At 44.0% G+C, this 19,081-nt stretch overlaps 1 protein-coding gene across 4 annotated transcripts in view; it reads left to right on the top strand.

Annotated features, from left to right (window-relative positions):
* Window positions 1–19,081, top strand: part of RNF213 (ring finger protein 213) — a 297,165-nt gene that overhangs the window by 231,263 nt on the left and 46,821 nt on the right. For all 4 annotated transcript variants that reach the window (XM_069763592.1, XM_069763594.1, XM_069763593.1 and 1 more), the window contains exons 47-50: window positions 1,221–1,425; window positions 3,984–4,165; window positions 5,546–5,668; window positions 8,040–8,150. In XM_069763592.1, the coding sequence (XP_069619693.1) occupies window positions 1,221–1,425; window positions 3,984–4,165; window positions 5,546–5,668; window positions 8,040–8,150 (621 nt within the window). The remainder of the gene's footprint in view (window positions 1–1,220; window positions 1,426–3,983; window positions 4,166–5,545; window positions 5,669–8,039; window positions 8,151–19,081) is intronic.

Below are 19,081 nucleotides of genomic sequence, written 5' to 3'. Positions count from 1 at the left end.
TCGTCCGATTCTGTTCCCTAGATCAGAAGTAGCAGAACCACAATTAAGACAGAAGAATGTATGACCCACGGAGGGATGAGCTTACAGGAGCAGGCACATAAAAGCGTATAGGAAAAGTATTAGGAAGAGGTAGGACAAATGAAAGGGAGATACATTAGTAGTGGACATCTTATACATATTCAAAAAGTAGATCGCTGACTCCCAAACTTCTTATTATATTAGTATCACAGTTTAAAATCCAAAGTGTGAAAGATACAAGTTTGTTACGGCCTAAATGTTTCAAGAGTTACTTTGCTGTTACTCGATGTAAGAGCGAATTAACACTTAAATCCTATAAGCAGTACCAAACTTATACATTTATACATAGAAAGCTGTCAATCACCGATAGGTCCGGCTATGAGATGAAAAATCCCAGAAAGAGCACAGATTAAAGGGGTATTCCATTCCCATCAACAAGATCATGTCCCAATATATAGTAGATGTAATAATATTATTAACAAATACGTCTAATTAGCGATGTAGTATAGTTCTTCTGATAAGCTGCTTGCTTACCACATGTGCAGGGCATTGCAGTAGCTTAGATATCAAGGTTTTGACCACTAATTAACTGTTACTATATGAGTGGCCGTAACCATGGATACCTAAGCTACTATAATGCTCTGCACATGGGGTAAGCAACATAGTGAATCACAAGAACTATACTACATTTGTAGTTGGAGGTATTTGTTTATATTATTATCATTATTACACCTTCTACATATTGCGATAGGATCTTGGAGTTGACAATACCCCTTTAAATGAATAAAATACAAGTTATATTGAAACCTTTTCACACAAAACTATATAATCAATCTACTCCGTTCTCCAGGTCTATAACATATCACTTCAGATTGGACTGCATTTTCAAGTTCTTTTTGACAAAAAGTAATTAAAATAAAAAAAGAAACTTCGTTTGCATATTGACAAACAAAAAAAAAGGGGGCATATAATAAGCAAGCTCCACCATACAAAACTAAGAAGATAATTGAAGAAAAATGGACAGCTGAGCTAAATCAAGAAATAAATTTTAATTCACAAAATATTAAAAAAATTAGTAAATAAAAACTTTGGTTATCTTCATTTACAGACTGGTAGCACGATAAGCTCTTGCAAGGTTGCATTAAATGACAGCCTTAATAAACTGTCAGATGTCACTTCATCATTTTGCTGCTTTGTTGTAGGACTCGTTGTTTGAGAAAGGACAAAGAATCCAATTTGCTCCTGCAGACAAAGAAAAGTATCTTAAAGACGAAGGATCTTTCCTGGAACAATATGCAGGAGCCAGAAACAATCGAGATAACCAGACTGTACAGTTCCTGCAGGATGTGGCGAGGGTTCGGCTGGCGCTAGACACAGCCGCAGAATTATTGTCTGGCAAATCCACAGGTAAAGTGGAAATGTGTCACATTGATGAAAATCCATAAAAGCCACAATATTCAGTGATGTGTTATATAGAGAAAACATTGAGAGGCCTCAGTAGTTGATCCTTTTTTATGGCTAATAAAAGGGTGATGACTAAGGATGAGAGAATCGATTCTAAATTAATGAAATTTTAGTTTAGAATTTCCCAAAATTTACGGATTCCTCTAATTCAACGTTTTTGGGACTTGATACGCATGAATCCAGCAAAATATTGTCCAATCTTGCGTCATTTTTCTGGACGCAAATGGGCCGGTAAGAAGTTAAAAAAATCAATGAAGTATCATTCTTAACTCGCCCAAATAAAATATCATACTTGCCTTGCCCATCACCTGCCGGAAGAACCCCACCGGCGCATACTTCAACTCCGGTCTTCTCTTCACTGCTCTCCGGCACAATCTTGGCCTCGAAGCACGACATGATGTCATAACATGCGCTATGGCCTAGTCATACCTGGACGCACCGGTAAAGATTGGACCGGAACAAGAGCCGATGCTTTAGACAGTGAGCTTAGAACCGGCGAGCAGCAGCGGTGCCTAGGACAGCTGAGAGGTGGGGTGACTATGATATTTTACCGTCTTTTATCCCCTTCTCATCCATATAGTATTTGTTGCGGTCAGGAGAACTGAGCGCAAAATAGATTGCTGTTTTAATAGAAATTGGGGCAGATTCAGATATGCATAGATTAAAATCAAATTTTTCGAGTCGAATTCTAATAAATGTTCATTCATTTCTAGTGAAAACAAATCATCAGGCATGGTTGAAGAGACCCAAGTCATCACCTTTTCAGTTAGGCATTAAAGGATATCAACTCCTGAGGATTCTCAATATATTTTTATTTAATTACGTTAGCTAGAATTTCTTATAAAGTCCGTCTAGAAGAAACACTTTTTATGTTATCCTGTAAGTCCGCTAGATAGGATATGCTACAAATTGATGATCATTAGAAGCCCAACCTCTGACCCCCTCCAATTCTCATAACGAAGGGGCCGTAGTGCTTATCTATCGGCACGTTGCCTTCCCAGTTTTCCTTGCACTTAGTCTTGGATGAAATGGACATGCCAACAAGAAGAGATCTTTGGTGAATAAATGAAGCATAAAGTACATTAAAATGTGATAGGGGAAAATATAATGTTCAGTCCTACCAATTGGAAAACAAATGTCGCAAAACACAAGGCAAATACTGTCAGACCCAATTTGATCTACGAAGCGGAACGATTCTCTTATTCAGCGGTGAATCAAATCATAGCATAGTGCAAAGTGTTACAGAAATAGAAAATAATAGGAGGCGAACTCACCCATCTGTCGTACACAGGTATTCTGGTATTATGGAATCGCTTGTAATCTCTACAGCAGCGCCAAATGGTCAGACGCCCTGTCCGAGCAGCCAGTGCCAAGATTTAACATCAGGTTCTCAACATGAAGATTTCTCCAAACACCCGATAAATCTCTGTTGTGACGTGTTTCCTCTGCTAGGATTCATCAGGGGAACTGTTTAGGGCAGTGTTCCCCAACTCCGGTCCTCAAGAGCCACCAATAGGTCATGTTTTCAGGATTTCCATAGTGTTGAAGAGGTGATAATTGAATCACCTGGACTATACTAAGGAAATCCTGAAAACATGACCTGTTGGTGGCTCTTGTGGACCGGAGTTGGGGAACACTGCTATAGGGAATTACTTGTGATGCTAGCATTGATCAATTGGAAATACCACCTTTAGGGGGTAAATGGGACCTGATGATCCTTCAGCGCGACGCAAGGTTAATATATTCTTTAAATTTGGTCACATTTCAGGGTCTAAACGAACAGTTTAATTATAGGTTTATGCAATGTTTTATCTGCAGCTAAAAGTTGGACGTAGTAACCCATACTATGGATTCAGTGTAAGAGTTGACCCAACACCTTTCGTGGATCCTTATCTCCCTACTCCAGTAGGGGAGGTATTGATATGGTCTACAACACCCCCAACTTTTCTTACCTCGAGAGCCACATTCATCTCTTCTAGAGAGGATTGTGAGCCACATCCAGAGCCCCCAAGTAATGACATCCAGCTCCTTCCTCCCCACAGTGTAATGGCAACCAAAGCTTCCCCATGGAAATCACACCAAGGCGCTGTGTACTTGAATCTAGGGGTTCTCGCCAACCCTCATTCGGTATTCTTGCATTAAGCACTCCCACCATGATATCGCACCCAGCTTCAAGCACCCCCTCTATCTGGCAGTGTCTTTCTATGTCCAGTTTAGCACTTCCTTAATTTACCTCTCCAACCCCAAGGCCAGTAAATAGGCATCCAGATCTTCTCATCTGTGAGGGCTACTCCCAAAGGTCACCATCTGAAAACCTTCATAGTGGTGCTAGTCCGGGCCCACCAAGCTGTCAGACAGCCACAAGCCACACATCCGTGACCGCTACCTGCAGATTTGGTGATCAGTGCAGCTGCTTAATGTCAGTTTTATCTCTGAAAGTGTGTGTTATGGATTACTGTACAGATTATAATCTCCTGAATGTTGATTTTCTTTCCCATCAGGAGTCGCCAATGAGAATTTCCTGCGGAGTGTGATGACGCTATGCTCATCGTCTGGCAATGACTGGTATAGAGTTTACTTAATACGAAAGCTCTCAAATTTGGGCGGGATCGACACTGTCCAAAGGCATTTTAAAGATCCGAAATTTAGGTGGCTTTTCCCTACTAGCATGCTTCAGGACAAGGTAAATATGCTCTGTACCTATCTGGCCATCCGTACATTCTGCAAATAGTCCTAATTAAAAATGCCCTACAGTTCTGGGTGCTCAGCTCCTATGCAGATGATTGTGTCTTCATGGGTATTAACAACATATTCTCTGGACTCTGAGGCCATTCTCCCTGCTTTGTTTTTACTTTGTTGTGTTGGAAACACATAAGAAAGCACAGGAGCTGTATACACAGTGAGATGTATAGCAATATATTTGGGAATATCTAAAATATTGCTTCATTTTTATTTTTTGATGCAGTAAAAATTAGTTGCTCATGTGGACATTGTACAATAAGCTTTCCAGACTTTACTTTAACAAACTGAATTTGGGTTAAAAATATATAATAAAATGTGCTTAAAGCACCACTCCAGCGGTTTTTTTTTTTTTTCAGTGCTGGAGTGGCGCTTTAAAGGTAAGTCCCCTGCCCCTGGTCATATACTCACCCTCCAGCGACTTCACCACTCCGGTCCCTCGGCGCCATCTTGTGAGCGCAACTTCTGACTGGCCGGAAGTCAGAGGTTACATCACAAGCTCTCAGTGCAAGTCTATGAGACTCTCATAGGCTTATATTGAGCTGAGACCTCCGACTGAAACACTGGAGCTGCCGGAAGTTCACTTTTTGTGAGCAAAGGTGATACAGATGAGAACCCCCGGAAGGTGAGTATAAGACAGGGGGTAGGGGACTTAAATTTGAAGCACCACTCCAGCGGTAAAATAAATGCTGGAGTGGTGCTTTCACCTTTGAAATGTCCTCTCTTCTCTCACACTGGTGATTATTTTGGTCGTTCTGCTCCTGGTCTTTCTATGTTCTACTGTATTTCTCTGCTAAAATCACGGACGTCACGACTGCTCAACGTCATAATGACACGTTATTTTTGCATCCACAGAAAAATCATTGGGTGACTGGCGAATCATTAGTATATGGGATTTGAAGGATCCTACATTGTGTTTTATCTTGTAGCCCATAAATAGTGAGCTGGTGAAACATCTAAAGGGGACGTGTCTCCTTTCTTCTTCTCCTAATCTGTTCTCTCTGCCATGTACACACGATTGTTCCCAGATATAATGAGCAATGCACAATAGACAATAACCACTATCAGGCTTCACCTTCCCATATGTAATTCTTTGGACTAACTAAGATTAGTACATTTATGAGTTTCTCCTGCATCCACATCGGGGTCACACCCAGATCCACACAGTAGTGAGGACTCCGGACACAAACCATGTTTTTCTGGACTATATCCCGACCCTGAGCATGACGCAGATAATTCTCTTGTATAGACAGTAACATATACTCTCATGACATATAAGGGCTGATGAAAATTGCTAATTACAATATTGATGTTTTTGTTGCAGGACGCTCAAACAAGTCAAATCGATCCGTTCCTGGTGTGCGGCAACAGCTACAAAGTTCTCAGAGATGGCATTGGTCGAGCAATATTAGAGGGCAAGGAAGATTGGATTGTAAAAGCCTTACAGGTACTACATAATTCAGCTGGTAATAACACGAAAAAATCATTTAGGAGAAAATTATTGTATTTTGTATCCTTCGTTTGGGTCATCAATTTCAGACGGGTCATGGGATGGGTCATCAATATTAGTTGGGTCATCAATATCAGGATGGGTCATAGGATGGTTCATCAATATCAGATGGGTCATAGGATGGGTCATCAATATCAGGATGGGTCATAGGATGGGTCATCAATATCAGGATGGGTCATAGGATGGGTCATCAATATCAGGATGGGTCATAGGATGGGTCATCAATATCAGGATGGGTCATAGGATGGGTCATCAATATCAGGATGGGTCATAGGATGGGTCATCAATATCAGGATGGGTCATAGGATGGGTCATCGATATCAGGATGGGTCATAGGATGGGTCATCGATATCAGGATGGGTCATAGGATGGGTCATCAATATTAGGATGGGTCATAGGATGGGTCATCAATATCAGATGGGTCATAGGATGGGTCATCAATATTAGTTGGGTCATAGGATGGGTCATCAATATTAGTTGGGTCTTCAATTTCAGAAGGGTCATCAATATCAGGATGGGTCATAGGATGGGTCATCAATATCAGGATGGGTCATAGGATGGGTCATCAATATCAGATGGGTCATAGGATGGGTCATCAATATTAGTTGGGTCATAGGATGGGTCATCAATATTAGTTGGGTCTTCAATTTCAGAAGGGTCATCAATATCAGGATGGGTCATCAATATCAGATGGGTCATAGGATGGGTTATCAATATCAGGATGGGTCATCAATATCAGGATGGATCATAGAATGGGTCATCAGTATCAAGATGGGTCATCAGTATCAGGATGGATCATAGAATGGGTCATCAATATCAAGATGGGTCATCAGTATCAGGATGGATCATAGGATGGGTCATCAATATCAAGATGGGTCATCAGTATCAGGATGGATCATACGATGGGTCATTGATATCAGGATGGGTCATAGGATGGGTCATCAATATCAGATGGGTCATAGGATGGGGTCATCAGTAGTGATGAGTGAATATACTCGTTGCTCGGATTTTCCCGAGCACGCTCGGGTGATCTCCGAGTATTTGTTAGTGTTCGGATATTTAGTTTTCATCGCCTCAGCTGAATGATTTACAGCTACTAGTCAGCCTAAACTACATGTGGGGGTTGCCTGGTTGCTAGGGAATCCCCACATGTACTTAGGCTGGGTAATAGCTGTAAATCATTCAGCTGAGGCGATGAAAACTAAATCTCCAAGCAGTCATAAATACTCGGAGATCACCCGAGCGTGCTCGGGAAAACCTGAGCAACGAGTATACTCGCTCATCACTAGTCATCAGTATCAGGAAGGGCCAATGGATGGGTCATCAATATCAGATGGTTGGGGGTTCTCCGCACTACACTCCTGCTAATCAGCTCATTGAAGGTTGTTGGGCTCCAGTGAGCCACACGTCTCAATGATTGTCTATCAGGCACAGCTCCGTACTTTTATTTTTTGCAGTGTAAACAGGACTAAGCGCCTCAGCTATAATTCCGGGCATTGCCGGACAAAGCCCTGTGGAGGCTCCAAGGCAGTCAAAATCTTGGGAACCTCAAGCAAATTATTTCTAATACGTTTTTACATTTACTCACAACTGTTTTAAAACACAAATTATATTTTATTAAACAGAACAAAAAGTAAGTTAATCAAAGTTTGTTATAAGGGCAAATATAGACGTTCATGCAAAGCGGTCTGTGATCGGATCACAATGCACGGGCTGGCCGCGGGTCTCCTAACCCAATAGGCTCATATATTTCTATGAAGCAATCACTCTCAGGTTGGGAAACTGTCGGTCAGATGACGTTGCCTTCCAATCTTGGACAGATTTGCACAGACATCTGAACTTTGGTAATCTGCCACGGATTCCTGGGATAACCCTACAAAATGTTCAGTGCAGTGTCTGCTTAATAATGAAAGGGACCTCCAATTAGTGAGGCTTGGACCCCTATCTGATATTGCTGGCCTATCCTGGGGAAGAACTTCTTCAACATGACAAAAGTAAATGAAATATAACAGCCTCGGGTCGGGTTTACAAGTCCAGGTTGTTGTTTTTTTTTTTTATTTGTTTTTTTTTTTTTTTTTTTATTGTCTATCATTTCTTATAAACTGCAAACATTCCTCAAAAATTAATAATTAAAGAATGTTAAGGATATCTGTCCCAGTAACATCGAGCACGGAGATCTTCTTTTTGGCCTATGTTAGTGCAGTAATGTAGGAAGCTTGCTGTCAGTTCGTTTTTAAGTAATCCTCTTGGCTTTTAATAATCCATGACAGTAACAATGCCGTAAAGTGATCTCATTCAACTTTCCTAGGAGTGTAAACAGCGTGACCATGAACTGGCAGTCTACATACTTCTCGCTGTATTCCGGGAAATAACCTTGTATTATGGAGTCCGCAACAATCCTAATCATGGGACAATACCTGTAAGTGTTTCACTAATATTGTTAAAGTCACAAATCGTTACCATATCCCTGGAATAAATAATGCTAATTACAAGTTCTCGGCTGACCATCTAATGACTCTCAGTGACTATAAAGTCTTTTCTTGTATTTCATTTTCTTCTCCATCCGACTCAGACCATTATGACAATTTCTCCTTACCTCATAGAATTTATTGATGCAACATATTTGACCACTAATTTCTGCAGCTATTTTTTGCCTTTATAGCAACACAAATAAATACAGACGCCAGGCAGATGGACTCCTTAATATTAACCCCTTCCCGACCCATGACGCCACGTAGGCGTCATGAAAGTCGGTGCCAATCCGACCCATGACGCCTATGCGGCGTCATGGAAAGATCGCGTCCCTGCAGATCGCGTGAAAGGGTTAACTCCCATTTCACCCGATCTGCAGGGACAGGGGGAGTGGTAGTTTAGCCCAGGGGGGGTGGCTTCACCCCCAAGTGGCTACGATCGCTCTGATTGGCTGTTGAAAGTGAAACTGCCAATCAGAGCGATTTGTAATATTTCACCTATTATAACTGGTGAAATATTACAATCCAGCCATGGCCGATGCTGAAATATCATCGGCCATGGCTGGAAATACTAATGTGCCCCCACCCCACCCCACCGATCGCCCCCCCAGCCCCCCGATCTGGCCGGTACACTGCTCCGGCTCCCCTCCGTCCTGTGCTCCGCTCCCCCCCGTGCTTTTGTCCGCTCCCCCCGTGCTCCAATCACCCCCCCCCGTGCTCCAATCACCCCCCCCCTGCACTCCGATCCACCCCCCCCGGTGCTCCGTTCCACCCCCCCGTGCTCCATTCCAGCCCCCCCGTGCTCCGTTCCACGCCCCCCGTGCTCCGTTCCACCCCTCCCGCGCTCCGATTCCCCCCCCCCCCCCCGTGCTGCGATCCCCCCCCCCCCCGTGGTCCCCCCCCACCCCATCATACTTACCGTTCCAGCCGGGGTCCCGTCCGTCTTCTCCCTGGACGCCGCCATCTTCCAAAATGGCGGGCGCATGCGCAGTGCGCCCGCCGAATCTGCCGGCCGGCAGATTCGTTCCAAAGTGCATTTTGATCACTGAGATATAATCTATCTCAGTGATCAAAATAAAAAAAATAATAAATGACCCCCCCCCCCCCCCCCTTTGTCACCCCCATAGGTAGGGACAATAAAAAAATAAAGAATTTTTTTTTTCCACTAATGTTAGAATAGGGTTAGGGGTAGGGTTAGGGTTAGGGGTAGGGTTAGGGGTAGGGGTAGGGTTAGGGCTAGGGTTAGGGCTAGGGTTAGGGTTAGGGTTTCGGTATGTGCACACGTATTCTGGTTCTCTGCGGATTTTTCCGCTGCGGATTTGATAAATCCGCAGTGCTAAACCGCTACGGATTTATGGCGGATTTACCGCGTTTTTTTCTGCGCATTTCACTGTGGTTTTACAACTGCGATTTTCTATTGGAGCAGTTGTAAAACCGCTGCGGAATCCGCACAAAGAAGTGACATGCTGCGGAATGTAAACCGCTGCGTTTCCGTGCAGTTTTTCCGCAGCATGTGTACAGCGATTTTTGTTTCCTGTAGGTTTACATTGAACTGTAAACTCATGGGAAACTGCTGCGGATCCGCAGCGTTTTCCGCAGCGTGTGCACATACCTTTAGAATTAGGCTATGTGCCCACACTGCGGATTGGCCGCTGCGGATTCGCAGCAGTGTTCCATCAGGTTTACAGTACCATGTAAACATGAAAAACCAAATCCGCTGTGCCCATGGTGCGGAAAATACCGAGCGGAAACGCTGCGTTGTATTTTCCGCAGCATGTCAATTCTTTGTGCGGATTCCGCAGCGTTTTACACCTGTTCCTCAATAGGAATCCGCAGGTGAAATCCGCACAAAAAAACACTGGAAATCCGCGGAAAATCCGCAGGTAAAACGCAGTGCCTTTTACCCGCGGATTTTTCAAAAATGGTGCGGAAATATCTCACACGAATCCGCAACGTGGGCACATAGCCTTAGGGTTAGGGTTGGAATTAGGGTTGTGGTTAGGGTTGTGATTAGGGTTATGGCTACAGTTGGGATTAGGGTTAAGGGTGTGTTGGGGTTAGTGTTGGAGGTAGAATTGAGGGGTTACCACTGTTTAGGCACATCAGGGGTCTCCAAACGCAACATGGCGCCACCATTGATTCCAGCCAATCTCGTATTCAAAAAGTCAAATGGTGCTCCCTCACTTCCGAGCCCTGATGTGTGCCCAAACAGTGGTTTACCCCCACATATGGGGTACCAGCATACTCAGGACAAACTGCGCAACAATTACTGGGGTCCAATTTCTCCTGTTACCCTTGTGAATCTAAAAAAATGCTTGCTAAAACATCATTTTTGAGGAAAGAAAAATGATTTTTTATTTTCACGGCTCTGCGTTGTAAACGTCTGTGAAGCACTTGGGGGGTTAAAAGTGCTCACCACATATCTAGATAAGTTCCTTGGGGGGTCTAGTTTCTAAAATGGGGTCACTTGTGGGGGTTTCTACTGTTTAGGCACACCAGGGGCTCTGCAAACGCAACGTGACACCCGCAGACCATTCCATCAAAGTCTGCATTTCAAAAGTCACTACTTCCCTTCTGAGCCCCGACGTGTGCCCAAACAGTGGTTTACCCCCACTCATGGGGTATCAGCGTACTCAGGAGAAACTGGACAACAACTTTTGGGGTCCAATTTCTCCTGTAACCCTTGGGAAAATAAAAAATTCTGGGCTAAATAATTATTTTTGAGGAAAGAAAACGTATTTATTATTTTCACGGCTCTGCATTATAAACTTCTATGAAGCACTTGGGGGTTCAAAGTGCTCACCACACATCTAGATAAGTTCCTTTCGGGGTCTAGTTTCCAAAATGGGGTCACTTGTGGGGGGTTTCTACTGTTTAGGCACATCAGGGGCTCTGCAAACGCAACGTGACGCCCGCAGAGCATTCCATCAAAGTCTGCATTTCAAAACGTCACTACTTCAATTCCAAGCCCCGGCATGTGCCCAAACAGTAGTTTACCCCCACATATGGGGTATCACCGTACTCAGGAGAAACTGGACAACAAATATTGGGGTCAAATTTCTCCTGTTACCCTTGGGAAAATAAAAAATTGCAGGCTAAAAGATCATTTTTGAGAAAATAATTATTTTTTTTTATTTTCATGGCTCTGCGTTATAAACTTCTGTGAAGCACTTGGGGGTTTAAAGTCCTCACCACACATCTAGATTAGTTCCTTTGGGGGTCTAGTTTCCAAAATGGTGTCATTTCTGGGGGATCTCCAATGTTTAGGCACACAGGGGCTCTCCAAACGTGACATGGTGTCCGGCAATGATTGGAGCTAATTTTCCATTTAAATAGCCAAATGGCGTGCCATCCCTTCTGAGCCCTGCCGTGCGCCCAAACAGTGGTTTACCCCCACATATGGGGTACCAGCGTACTCAGGACAAACTGGACAACAATATTTGGGGTCCAATTTCTCCTATTATCCTTGGCAAAATAGGAAATTCCAGGCTAAAAAATCATTTTTGAGGAAAGAAAAATTATTTTTTATTTTCATGGCTCTGCGTTATTAACTTCTGTGAAGCACCTGGGGGTTTAAAGTGCTCAATATGCATCTAGATAAGTTCCATGGGGGGTCTAGTTTCCAAAATGGGGTCACTTGTGGGGGAGCTCCAATGTTTAGGCACACAGGGGCTCTCCAAACGCGACATGGTGTCCGCTAACAATTGGAGCTAATTTTCCATTCAAAAAGTAAAATGGCGCGCCTTCCCTTCCGAGCCCTGCCGAGTGCCCAAACAGTGGTTTACCCCCACATGTGAGGTATCGACGTACTCGGGAGAAATTGCCCAACAAATTTTATGATCCATTTTATCCTACTGCCCATGTGAAAATGAAAAAATTGAGGCGAAAAGAATTTTTTTGTGAAAAAAAAAAGTACTTTTTCATTTTTACAGATCAATTTGTGAAGCACCTGAGGGTTTAAAGTGCTCACTAGGCATCTAAATAAGTTCCTTGGGGGGTCTAGTTTCCAAAATGGGGTCACTTGTGGGGGAGCGCCAATGTTTAGGCACACAGGAGCTATCCAAATGCGACATGGTGTCCGCTAACGATGGAAATAATTTTTCATTCAAAAAGTCAAATGGCGCTCCTTCCCTTCCGAGCCTTACCATGTGCCCAAACAGTGGTTTACCCCCACATGTGAGGTATTGGTGTACTCAGGAGAAATTGCCCAACACATTTTAGGATCCATTTTATCCTGTTGCCCATGTGAAAATGAAAAAATTGAGGCTAAAAGAATTTTTTTGTGAAAAAAAAGTACTTTTTCATTTTTACGGATCAATTTGTGAAGCACCTGGGGGTTTAAAGTGCTCACTATGCATCTAGATAAGTTCCTTAGGGCGTCTAGTTTCCAAAATGGGGTCACTTGTGGGGGAGCTCCAATTTTTAGGCACACGGGGGCTCTCCAAACGGGACATGGTGTCCGCTAAAGAGTGGAGCCAATTTTTGATTCAAAAAGTCAAATGGCGCTCCTTCCCTTCCAAGCCCTGCCGTGCGCCCAAACAGTGGTTTACCCCCACATATGAGGTATCAGCGTACTCAGGACAAATTGGACAACAACTTTCGTGGTTCAGTTTCTCCTTTTACCATTGGGAAAATAAAAAAATTGTTGCTAAAAGATAATTTTTGTGACTAAAAAGTTAAATGTTCATTTTTTCCTTCCATGTTGCTTCTGCTGCTGTGAAGCACCTGAAGGGTTAATAAACTTCTTGAATGTGGTTTTGAGTACCTTGAGGGGTGCAGTTTTTAGAATGGTGTCACTTTTGGGTATTTTCAGCCATATAGACCCCTCAAACTGACTTCAAATGTGAGGTGGTCCCTAAAAAAAATGGTTTTGTAAATTTCGTTGTAAAAATGACAAATCGCTGGTCAAATTTTAACCCTTATAACTTCCTAACAAAAAAAAATTTTGTTTCCAAAATTGTGCTGATGTAAAGTAAACATGTGGGAAATTTTATTTATTAACTATTTTGTGTCACATATCTCTCTGGTTTAACAGAATAAAAATTCAAAATGTGAAAATTGCGAAATTTTCGCCAAATTTCCGTTTGTATCACAAATAAACGCAGAATTTATTGACCTAAATTTACCACTAACATGAAGCCCAATATGTCACGAAAAAACAATCTCAGAACCGCTAGGATCCGTTGAAGCGTTCCTGAGTTATTACCTCATAAAGGGACACTGGTCAGAATTGCAAAAAACGGCAAGGTCTTTAAGGTCAAAATAGGCTGGGTCATGAAGGGGTTAATACACTCATAGACTAGTTCCTGCCTAGGGCTTTTATCACTGCAGCCCCCGGCACATAGGTTACTCCTAGGAGCGCTGCTGTCACACAAAGTCTCACATATGATATATATTTTGTAAAGGAAAGACATCAGCGAGAGCAGGTGGACACTGAACGATAACACCATTATCAAGCTCTTAATGTAAGGGGTTGTTAGTACAGGGCCATTATTCAGTGCTGCACGGTTCACAGGATATCAGGGGTCACCCCATGGCTGCTTATGAGTACATGTATAGCTTCTTTTGTAATGAGGTGGGGGCAGAAAGAACAAGGCTCCTCATTAGATCCAGACCAGTAATTTGTTAGACATTTCTGTACTTAAGAAAATAAAATTCATTTCTTACAAGCATAAAATGGAGTTAGGCTGCACAGTCCTGCCTGGTGAGGACTCAGATCTAGAGAACGAGACTTCTGAGCCTCCTCGCCCTGCACAACATTAGTCTTCTTATTATCTTCTCGGTGATGGCCGTGCCTTCCAGATGACCCAGTGTCTAGTGCCGGCAGTGCCTCCTTCATGCCACACTTAGAGGACGCCATCACTGTGCACAGCCATGACAAACCACGTGCTGAAATGACAATATATGTTCTGAGAAGTATAGAGTAAAAGGGTTTTGCTTCCAGGTAGGGATGAATATCACCTTTGAATAAAGTAAAACAGTGTACTGAGGCTTGACAGTGTCCATGAAGGTACTGATAGCTGCAATACGTATTGAAAAGACCAAAAGGAAGGGATAGGTGTAAGATGTGTGTAAGATGTATGTACTGCCACCTGATGAAGACGGAGCTGTTCCGTCGAAACGCGTTGTGGATTTCAATAAACAAAGAAACTTTTAATCCTTTCATCTGTGTCCTGTGCGCTTCCATGTGACCGGAGTATTTTGCAACTTACAGTTTATTCCTCTCCTGAGGCATCCGGCAGGAGCTGCATCGAACCTTTCTCAATCAACATCTCCCCTGACCGCCAGCCTGGCGCTCCGTTAGCCTGTCCTTTCTGTATCTATTTAAGATGTATGTAAGGCACTTAAAGCAGCTGTTGTTATGAAAGGCAATTCAGTTCCACAATGGACATAGCGGTCAGAGCACATACAGTGATCTGACAATAACCCAAAATCATAGAACGAGCTCTGAGACGTGGGAACTCTGCAGACCGCAATCCCTAATCCTCTCCAAACAACACTAGAGGCAGCCGTGGATTGCGCCTAACTCTGCCTATGCAACACGGCACAGCCTGAGAAACTAACTAGCCTGAAGATAGAAAATAAGCCTACCTTGCCTCAGAGAAATACCCCAAAGGAAAAGGCAGCCCCCCACATATAATGACTGTGAGTTAAGATGAAAAGACAAATGTAGAGATGAAATAGATTCAGCAAAGTGAGGCCCGACTTTCTTAACAGAGCGAGGATAGGAAAGGTAACTTTGCGGTCTACACAAAACCCTTAAGAAAACCACGCAAAGGGGGCAAAAAGACCCTCCGTACCGAACTAACGGCACGGAGGTACACCCTTTGCGTCCCAGAGCTTCCAGCAAAACAATTAGACAAGCTGGACAGAAAAAATAGCAAACAAATAGCAAAGAAGAACTTAGCTATGCAGAGCAGCAGGCCACAGGAATGATCCAGGGAAAAACAAGTCCAACACTGGAACATTGACAGGAAGCCAGGATCAAAGCATTAGGTGGAGTTAAGTAGAGAAGCACCTAACGACCTCACCACATCACCTGAGGGAGGAAACTCAGAAGCCGCAGTACCACTTTCCTCCACCAACGGAAGCTCACAGAGAGAATCAGTCGAAGTACCACTTGTGACCACAGGAGGGAGCTCTGCCACAGAATTCACAACAGTACCCCCCCTTGAGGAGGGGTCACCGAACCCTCACCAGAGCCCCCAGGCCGACCAGGATGAGCCACATGAAAGGCACGAACAAGATCGGGAGCATGGACATCAGAAGCAAAAACCCAGGAATTATCTTCCTGAGCATAACCCTTCCATTTAAGCAGATACTGGAGTTTCCGTCTTGAAACACGAGAATCCAAAATCTTCTCCACAATATACTCCAACTCCCCCTCCACCAAAACCGGGGCAGGAGGGTCAACAGATGGAACCATAGGTGCCACGTATCTCCGCAACAATGACCTATGGAATACGTTATGTATGGAAAAAGAATCTGGAAGGGTCAGACGAAAAGACACAGGATTAAGAACCTCAGAAATCCTATACGGACCAATGAAACGAGGTTTAAACTTAGGAGAGGAAACCTTCATAGGAATATGACGAGAAGATAACCAAACCAGATCCCCAACACGAAGTCGGGGACCCACACGGCGTCTGCGATTAGCGAAACGTTGAGCCTTCTCCTGGGACAAGGTCAAATTGTCCACTACATGAGGCCAAATCTGCTGCAACCTGTCCACCACAGTATCCACACCAGGACAGTCCGAAGACTCAACCTGCCCTGAAGAGAAACGAGGATGGTACCCAGAGTTGCAGAAAAATGGCGAAACCAAGGTAGCCGAGCTGGCCCGATTATTAAGGGCGAACTCAGCCAAAGGCAAAAAGGACACCCAGTCATCCTGATCAGCAGAAACAAAGCATCTCAGATATGTTTCCAAGGTCTGATTGGTTCGTTCGGTCTGGCCATTAGTCTGAGGATGGAAAGCCGAGGAAAAAGACAAGTCAATGCCCATCCTAGCACAAAAGGCTCGCCAAAACCTCGAAACAAACTGGGAACCTCTGTCAGAAACGATATTCTCTGGAATGCCATGTAAACGAACCACATGCTGGAAGAACAATGGCACCAAATCAGAGGAGGAAGGCAATTTAGACAAGGGTACCAGATGGACCATCTTAGAAAAGCGATCACAGACCACCCAAATGACTGACATCTTTTGAGAAACGGGAAGATCTGAAATAAAATCCATAGAGATATGTGTCCAAGGCCTCTTCGGGACCGGCAAGGGCAAAAGCAACCCACTGGCACGAGAACAGCAGGGCTTAGCCCGAGCACAAATCCCACAGGACTGCACAAAAGTACGCACATCCCGCGACAGAGATGGCCACCAAAAGGATATAGCCACTAACTCTCTGGTACCAAAGATTCCAGGATGACCAGCCAACACCGAACAATGAACCTCAGAGATAACTTTATTCGTCCACCTATCAGGGACAAACAGTTTCTCCGCTGGACAACGATCAGGTTTATTAGCCTGAAATTTTTGCAGCACCCGCCGCAAATCAGGGGAGATGGCAGACACAATTACTCCTTCCTTGAGGATACCCACCCGCCGGCTCAGACAAACCCGGAGAGTCGGGCACAAAACTCCTAGACAGAGCATCCGCCTTCACATTTTTAGAGCCCGGAAGGTACGAAATCACAAAGTCAAAACGGGCAAAAAACAGCGACCAACGAGCCTGTCTAGGATTCAACCGCTTAGCAGACTCGAGATAAGTCAAGTTCTTATGATCAGTCAATACCACCACGCGATGCTTAGCTCCTTCAAGCCAATGACGCCACTCCTCGAATGCCCACTTCATGGCCAGCAACTCTCGGTTGCCCACATCATAATTTCGCTCAGCAGGCGAAAACTTCCTGGAAAAAAAAGCGCATGGTTTCATCACTGAGCAATCAGAAACTCTCTGCGACAAAACAGCCCCTGCTCCAATCTCAGAAGCATCCACCTCGACCTGGAACGGAAGAGAAACATCTGGTTGACACAACACAGGGGCAGAAGAAAAACGACGCTTCAACTCTTGAAAAGCCTCCACAGCAGCAGAAGACCAATTGACTACATCAGCACCCTTCTTGGTCAAATCGGTCAATGGTTTGGCAATACTAGAAAAATTGCAGATGAAGCGACGATAAAAATTAGCAAAGCCCAGGAACTTTTGCAGACTTTTCAGAGATGTCGGCTGAGTCCAATCATGGATGGCTTGGACCTTAACAGGATCCATCTCGATAGTAGAAGAGGAAAAGATGAACCCCAAAAATGAAACCTTCTGCACACCAAAGAGACACTTTGATCCCTTCACAAACAAAGAATTAGCACGCAGGACCTGAAAAACCGTTCTGACCTGCTTCACATGAGACTCCCAATCATCCGAGAAGATCAAAATGTCATCCAAGTACACAATCAGGAATTTATCCAGGTACTCTCGGAAGATGTCATGCATAAAGGACTGAAACACTGATGGAGCATTGGCAAGTCCGAATGGCATCACTAGATACTCAAAATGACCCTCGGGCGTATTAAATGCAGTTTTCCATTCATCGCCTCGCCTGATTCGCACCAGATTATACGCACCACGAAGATCTATCTTGGTGAACCAACTAGCCCCCTTAATCCGAGCAAACAAATCAGATAACAATGGCAAGGGGTACTGAAATTTAACCGTGATCTTATTTAGAAGGCGGTAATCTATACAAGGTCTCAGCGAACCATCCTTCTTGGCTACAAAAAAGAACCCTGCTCCTAATGGCGACGATGACGGGCGAAGATGCCCCTTCTCCAGGGATTCCTTCACATAACTGCGCATAGCGGCGTGCTCAGGCACGGATAAATTAAACAGTCGACCTTTTGGGAATTTACTACCAGGAATCAAATTGATAGCACAATCACAATCCCTATGCGGAGGTAGGGTATCGGACTTGGGCTCATCAAATACATCCCGGTAATCAGACAAGAACACTGGAACCTCAGAAGGGGTGGATGACGAAATTGAAAGAAATGGAACATCACCATGTACCCCCTGACAACCCCAGCTGGACACCGACATGGATTTCCAATCTAATACTGGATTATGGGCTTGTAGCCATGGCAACCCCAACACGACCACATCATGCAGATTATGCAACACCAGAAAGCGAATAACCTCCTGATGTGCAGGAGCCATGCACATGGTCAGCTGGGTCCAGTATTGAGGCTTATTCTTGGCCAAAGGCGTAGCATCAATTCCTCTCAATGGAATAGGACACTGCAAGGGCTCCAAGAAAAACCCACAACGCTTAGCATATTCCAAGTCCATCAAATTCAGGGCAGCGCCTGAATCCACAAATGCCATGACAGAATACGATGACAAAGAGCAGATCAAGGTAACGGACAGAAGAAATTTTGACTGTACCGTACCAATGGTGGCAGATCTAGCGAACCGCTTAGTGCGCTTAGGACAATCAGAGATAGCATGAGTGGAATCACCACAGTAGAAACACAGCCCATTCAGACGTCTGTGTTCTTGCCGTTCAACTCTGGTCAAAGTCCTATCGCACTGCATAGGCTCAGGTTTAACCCCTTTACCACCAAGGGTGGTTTGCACGTTAATGACCAGGCCAATTTTTACAATTCTGACCACTGTCCCTTTATGAGGTTATAACTCCGAAACGCTTCAACGGATCCTGGTGATTCTGACATTGTTTTCTCGTGACATATTGTACTTCATGATAGTGGTAAAATTTCTTTGATAGTACCTGCGTTTATTTGTGAAAAAAACGGAAATTTGGCGAAAATTTTGAAAATTTCGCAATTTTCAAACTTTGAATTTTTATTCAATTAAATCACAGAGATATG

Source organism: Ranitomeya imitator, chromosome 4 (assembly GCF_032444005.1).
Source record: "Ranitomeya imitator isolate aRanImi1 chromosome 4, aRanImi1.pri, whole genome shotgun sequence".
In the NCBI taxonomy this organism is placed as follows: domain Eukaryota; kingdom Metazoa; phylum Chordata; class Amphibia; order Anura; family Dendrobatidae; genus Ranitomeya; species Ranitomeya imitator.
The sequence above is the reverse complement of the archived record's forward strand: the minus strand, read 5'-3'. Positions and strand labels throughout refer to the sequence as shown.